Source organism: Carassius auratus, unplaced genomic scaffold, assembly GCF_003368295.1.
Source record: "Carassius auratus strain Wakin unplaced genomic scaffold, ASM336829v1 scaf_tig00216571, whole genome shotgun sequence".
Taxonomy (NCBI): Eukaryota; Metazoa; Chordata; class Actinopteri; order Cypriniformes; family Cyprinidae; genus Carassius; species Carassius auratus.
Window position 1 is genome coordinate 339,725 of NW_020528639.1, and position 7,229 is coordinate 346,953.

Sequence of the window (7,229 nt, forward strand, 5' to 3'; positions counted from 1 at the left end):
CTGCAGACAGCACACATACTGATAAGACGCTCGGGAGAAAACAAACACATAACTTCATAATCATACTTCGCGTTGTGATTCGGAGATGCTTGTTGGTCTAAATAAAGTTGGTAATGAACCCTCTTTTATGGCCAAATGCTTTGAAAATCCCGCCTTGTACTCACCGAGATTAGAAAAGCAGTCATCAGTGAAATGTTGTGAACACAACAAAAGGGATTTGTTGTACTGCTCTTGTATGGTGGTAAAAATGAATTTTAGCCATTGGTTCTTCTGATCTTCATTCTTTGGCAGTGAAAATAAAACAAACTTGCCTTTACAATTAAAAACACACTGTCTCCTCGACATGATGCTATCACACCAACCAGAGCGTCTGTGTGTGTGGGTGGGGCAGGTCAGAGTTCCGTTTCTCTCAACACGGTAGGCGGAGATTATTATGCAAAGTGCTCCTAGTGACGTACATAGAGATGGGCAAAAGATTTGAAATCTATTACGACTCGTTTCAGCGATTCAGAGTCGACTCCTTACTTTAGAAGCCAGTAACTTTATAAATCGTGTACTTTTTGGTTTAATTACTTTGCACGTTGTTTACACTGATGGACAGCTACATCATACACTGTAATACAGGTAATTTTTGATTTCCCATCTGTGTGGCTCTTCAAGAATGATTCAACAGTCAGGACCAGTGTTTACCAACTTCTCGTCTTCTGAACTTTCACAGCCACACAAATAAATTTTGATTACCCTTTTATCAACAACAAATCAGAAATGTGTTCTGTTTACAGAATTTTGCATTTTATATTATTTATTATTACAAAAAACTGGTTTCACACAAAATAAGGAGTCAGTGATATCTGTCTATTCAATGAAAGTCAGTGGGATTCAAAATTGTTATGGACCCCACTGAGATTCTACAAAATAAATTTTATGTTCCACAGAAGACATAGTCATAGCAGGAACAATGTTTTCTTTCCTTTTTTATTTTATTTTAAGTGGTGGTGAACTATCCTTTTATGTAACCCTTAAGAAGATTCTTATGTACCCCCTGAGGTCCATGTTCTCCTGGTCTGGACCATCAAAAAGTTCAAAGCCATATAAGGTTAGGACAGGAAAGTGAAAACAGAGACTGAGGAAAGTTATCAGGTCACGCTTGAGGAAATGAGCTCTGTAAACAGGCAGTGGCATCCTGGCAATTTTATTACGGTAATTAGTTCATCAAGGACACTGAAAGGCCTCTAAACGCTTAACCAGATTTTAAACTTAACCAAGACATCAGTCAGATAATTTGTTTAAATGTAAATACGCTTTTGGAAGTCTGTTAAAAATGCTTTTTTTTTTGAGCAGGGGTGGGTTACCATGAGCGGAAAGGAATTTTGTTCTGCTCTCTTTAAAGTCTTTCTGGCAGGACAATCTTTCAGTAGCTGTCTACACGGAGAGATAAGATCTGTTTTCCTTTTCTTTGTGAAGAAAGCGCTGTGTGTGTACGGACAACAAGAGAGTAAAAAAAAAAACATCCTGAAAATTTCAATAAAAATTCCTCAAAGTCATTCCTTGAAGTCACAAAGCAATGATTAGAGCAGCCAAACAGGAAATTACATCTTTCATCCTAAGATGCTCTACTATCTGACGGCCCACAAAAACAAGTTAAAGCAACTTTTCCTGAATCCAAAATAGACTTTATCTAAGTATGAAAACAGTTTGGTTTAAACACAGGATTCTTATGAACTTCAATGTATGTGTATATGAAAATGTGACATGCAAACAGTCTGCATGACACACGGCCGTAAATAAGATAACAGTTGATGCATGACTATCCACAACAATGGTTTGCAGAGTTGGTTCTTTTGGAGCAGTCACTAGCAAGGCAAACACTATATTTAACCTCCCAACAAACAGTCTTATACTGATATTAGAAACATTCTGGAACACATTACATTTAGAACAAGAGTACATATTACAGACTTAAAGGAAGGTTATAGAATTTATACTATTCCTGTGGCATTAAACTAATATATCCGTTAGATCATATCAATAAATATATATATTTTTTAAGTACAACATGAATGAAATATTTAAATACTATTTAAAAGATATGTGTAATATTTATGCCACTAACATTACAAAAAAAAAAAAAAAAAAAAAATTCGTTTCAATGGCAATGGTCACAAAAACAGACAGTCCTCATGCCATTGTTTTCAAAATTTGAACAATGATAGGCAAAAATCTTTTAATAAACAAACAAGTTTTCTTTAAAGTTGCCATAAAATGAACATTTACATTCTTTTGTAAATGCATGTTATGGATTTTGTTTTTGTTTTTAGGGAAAAAATGGTTTAATTCTTATATTAATATGCTGGATAACATACTACTAGTCAAGTCACCTTTATTTATAATATTAATTTAATATAATGTACCTCACAATGTTTAATAAAAACATCAATCCAATCTTCCAGTGAAATCTGTTCTCTCTGGTGATGTTCATAAGATTTCTCCAATCATTTAGGCTGATTAAACTCTTCTTCAGAATCCACTCATCAACTGATGGGTAGAACCAAGTCCCACACTTATTTATTTATTATATATATATTTTCCTTTTATAATTAGTTGCATACAGATGTAAGGTACAATCTGGAAGAAAACCTCTGTTGCTATTTCTGTTTTTATTGACACTTTAAGACATTCTATATAAGGCCACATATTTGCATAGTGCCTCATAGGTAGGGATTCATAGGTAGCAACAAATTCTTAAAAAAAAAACCTTCATAATCAGTATAACCTTGGTAACAGCTTTTGAATGGGAATTTGGAGCAGCATAATTTGTCCTATGGCTTGGCCACTTTTGCATAATAGCTATTTAGTAGCTAATGGAAGGCAATTTAAAACAAATAGGTTGTAAGTTATGGCTGTAACTTTACAGTGACAAGTTGAAGGACATATTTAGTATTGAGAATGTGTTGCAGAACTTTGCATCTTACAAATACACACGAAGAACACAAGATTGTACTAATTAAAAATTCCACCTCCAATATCATAATTAGCCAACAACATCCACTTCATCAGTAACAGAGCTCTAACAGTCCTAATTAAGGGTGTTGCCAGTGCTACCTCCAGCTGCTTGTTTCTTCAGTCTGCAGTGAAATAGGAAACTTTGTTTGGCTCAAACACCTGGTATTGCAGGTCTCCTCGCTCTCCTCAAGAGTGTCGTAATTTTATCAAAACAAATGAGAAGTGTGAGCCAAAGTTAAAGTCTCACAATGTGCCAAACGGGAGAGTATCGGGGGAGATGCAGATTGTTATTTCTGCCTTCACAGCGAGATGATTAATTGAGAGAAGCAAGCTGCTAGAGACACACATATTCTAAAGGTGAAGTCTACAGCTCCACACGTCGGACCAGTTGTCTGGCCATTAAAGAGCTGGATTTCAAACCTCAGGGCATTGTTATCAGTTGAAAATGTTTTTGGCTTTTGTTTGAGGTGAATCTGTTCAGAATGTTCTGCTCTTTAGAGATAGAGAAGTAGAAGAAGTGTGTTTTAAAAAATCTGGATACTTGTAACTAATATGAAACAACTCTAACAAACATCTAATACACAGCAAATGTTTAAAGAGGTAGTTCACCCAAAAATGAATATTCTGTTATCATTTACTCATCCTCATGTTGTTCCAAAAAAGTATAACTTTATTTTGTGAAACACACAAAAAAAGAGCTTTTCAAGAACGGCATGGTCTAAAAACAACATTGAAAAAGAATAAATAATTATTATGTGCTCCACAGAAGAAAAAAAAAGACAGTGGCTACATTAATTTTTTTTTTATTTTATGAAGAGTTGACACATAATTTTGCTCATAAACAGAAAAGATACTTCAGTAATAAGGCATGTAATTTGCAAAAGTATTCACACTACCTGTATCCACTGACAATGGCCTTAGGTTAGGACTGTTGGCTAAACAGCTGGCTTGCATTTGTTTTGCTGGACATTGCTGCTGTGTTCAGCGCATAATTCAGCGCTGGGATTTTAAACTATATTCAGTCAGTTGGAAATTCAGGTTTTATGCCATAACGCTGCAGGTTCCTCTCTTACGTTGTTATAAATGCAATGCAATGTCCAAATATGTAGTCATTCTGTTTGCTGTGTGAACTAATTCAACAATAATGTAAAGGGACAGCTAACCTAAAATATATTAAAATGCTGGGACCCACTTTATATTAAGTGGCCTTAACTACTATGTACTTACATTTTAATTAATAATGTAGTACAATGTACTTATTCTGTACATACATGTTTTTACATTGTACTTATATTTAAAAAAACTACATATATTTACATCTGTATTTAATTTCTGTGATTACATTTATAATTACACTGTTGACCCATACTTTACACCTTAACCCACCCTTAAACTTACCCATACCTCCAACCCTCTCCCTAACCTTACCCCTATCCCACCTCAATAGCAGCAAAAAGTGTTTTACAATACAATAAGAACACAATAAGTACATTGTACTTATTTTTTTATGTAAGTACATAGTAGTTAAGGCCACCTAATATAAAGTGGGACCAAATGCTGTAAATTTGTTCCAAAACAACATTGGACACACTGATTTTCATTGAAACAGACACAAACACTTTTTCAAAAAGCTTGACAAATGTGCTGACAACTGTTTGAATAACTGGCACTAAATGCTTTTAAATGGCACCCCTGACAATCAGATCTGCTATTAAAAAAACTCAATTTATAATACCAAATACTGGCCATACCTGTTTGAATAGAATATTATCTGTAAACCTGTTTGATTATGGCAATAAGTGTTAAGGTTTTTTTAATCTACACTGATTGTATAACTGCATTTGAAGTCAGGATTTACTAGGAAAATTAATTATATATTATCAACACCTTTTTGTAAACCATGGAAACACTAAAGTGGCCTTCAGGCATGTCTGCGGTGGAGTTTCCCACGTCTCATGCATGCCATTGCCATGAGTTGTATTGCCAAAGTGCAAGCAAGAGGCAAGGACAGACGTTTTGGAACGACACCTAATTGCCCACGGTAACCTGCCGACTGATAGTCAAACTGAGCAGAAATATGCGGCGAGCTCCGAGCGTCCCTCGCGCGTCAGGGCGCGCATGATGATTATTTCACGTGCATCCGCAATCATCTGAACGGCGCTCACAGTGAGGGTGAAAGGTCGGCCGCAATCCAAATCAAAACACATTTAATATTGCAGTCGACAACGGTCTGATGATACAGATTATTATGCCATCTTGATGGAATTGTTATCAAGAAATGCCTGGTTTCTAAAAGGATTCTTATACGTGCATTCTTCAAGACGGCAAGCTTTTAAACTTGACAAAAATATCTCAACTTGTTCACTCGCTGTATAACTTTATGTAAGAGAAGCGTAAAACTGTCCAGTACCAAGGTAAAACTTTTGTTGTTGTTGTTGTTTCTATACAAATTATAGATTTGTATATACCCCCCCCCCCCCCAAAAAAAAAGCCTACATGAAAATAAAGAATTCTGAGTAAAAGTAAATTCCTTATAATATAGAATGACGACAAGTGCCGCTTTTCTGGCCACTTAATCTCATATTTGATATGCTAATCTGCCTGTTTGGGGGTAATCAAGGTTTTTAATGCAGAAGCATCCGTTTTTCCTTTGAACGCACTGAACTTGAAAAACAGGTCAATTAATGTAGGAAATGTGGTATCAGCGACTGTAGACTAATCATGGTTTGATCCGTGCGAACAAGAACTAGCCATTTAAACCGCAGGCAAAACAATATCTAAAAACAGTTGACAGTTTATTGAGCGGAGAATAATAACGATTATAGGTCGACTGGGTTACACGCTGCACTGATTTGAGGCGAGTAGCCTATAATTGTGGCGGAGAAAACTATTCATTTTTGTTCCAATGAAGGTAGCATTATTTACATATCTCATAATAGAAATAATGGGAAATTAATAATAAACTGTTTATAATGTCAGTAAACTAACAGTAAACAGGTCTTCAGCATCTGTTTAGCAGCAGTGAACTGCATAAGCTTGCCCCACCATACATTAGGATCAATTTAGGTCAATAACTTATGCTACTTGTATGATAAACAACCGTCTTCCGTTGCCAAGGGAACGTCAAACCGTATTCCCTTCAGCGGACTTCTTGAACATCTTACCCGAGCAATTCCATCCAGTCGGAGTCTGACAGTCGCTGAGAGAGGACGGGAAAGCGCCAAGTTGTTGCACCGGGAAGGTGGCGAGAAAGGACAAGACTGCAATCCATACCCAGTGTCCCACTATCCGGCTCCACTGATGCGGACTTCGGGGCTCGTGTAGGGCCGCCGCCACCGTGACACCCATCTCAGTTCCCCGACGCTGCTCGCAGACGCACAACGACAGCCCTGGTCCTAGTGTTGTCAACTTTGCCAATGCGCTTAGAAACCAAGGGAGGGACATTTTCCGACGGACGGAGTGTGCCCCATGAAGCAGCTGTTTCTGGATGACCGGAGCGAGGATCCGTCCGAAGCGAGAGGGTGCAGATATGAATGAGAGAGGTCTGGGTGCGATGACAGGGGAGGGATGAGATCGGGAGGGAAGTAGGTAAGCGAGATGTTCAAAAAGCAAGGCAAGAATAAAACGACGCAAGGGGTGTTTTCAAGAAACAGAAGTGGGGCAAAAATTCATATATCCCATTCGAGTGACATGCCGAAGTTACAACATCCACTGAGGCGCGGCTTAGAGAGACTGTCCTTGGTCCTCACTCCGTGCGCTCGCGGAGAGCCGTGAGTTTGTCAGAGTCTCGCGGAGGGACATTCCTCTGTACCTGTGAACCACAATAACGCACTGAACGCGAGCGGCAGGTTTCCAGAGCGTTTCGGATCACGTGTTCTTAAGAAACCGGGAGGGGCGGGACGATCGCGCGATTTGATTGGTCGAGAGGGATGCAGGAGTGTCGGGAGCGAAGAGATGGTCCAGCTTCAAGCATATCGACGGCCAGTGCAGACTAGTGTACCCCGTAGTCTACTTTAACAGAGCTTTGGTTTGCAAACGCGTGGGAGAAAGTATGCCGAGAAAGTATTCTCAGTAATTGAGCACTGCTGCTCTGAGCACGATGGCAGCAGAAATCGATCGGAAACTTGCAGTGTTGTGAAATGATCCCCGTGTCCTAAACAAAAGACTTACAGCATTAGAGGAGAAAACCAAGGGGCCAGGCGGAGTTCACGACTGTCTGCGACGCT

General features: G+C 38.3%; 1 protein-coding gene across 2 annotated transcripts in view; it reads right to left on the reverse strand.

Annotated features, from left to right (window-relative positions):
- LOC113098507 (tomoregulin-2) overlaps positions 1–6,550 on the reverse strand; it is a 59,090-nt gene extending 52,540 nt beyond the window's left edge. For both annotated transcript variants that reach the window (XM_026263632.1, XM_026263631.1), the window contains exon 1: positions 6,168–6,550. In XM_026263632.1, the coding sequence (XP_026119417.1) occupies positions 6,168–6,447 (280 nt within the window). In that variant the 5' untranslated portion in view covers positions 6,448–6,550. The remainder of the gene's footprint in view (positions 1–6,167) is intronic.
- Positions 6,551–7,229: the final 679 nt, after the last annotated feature.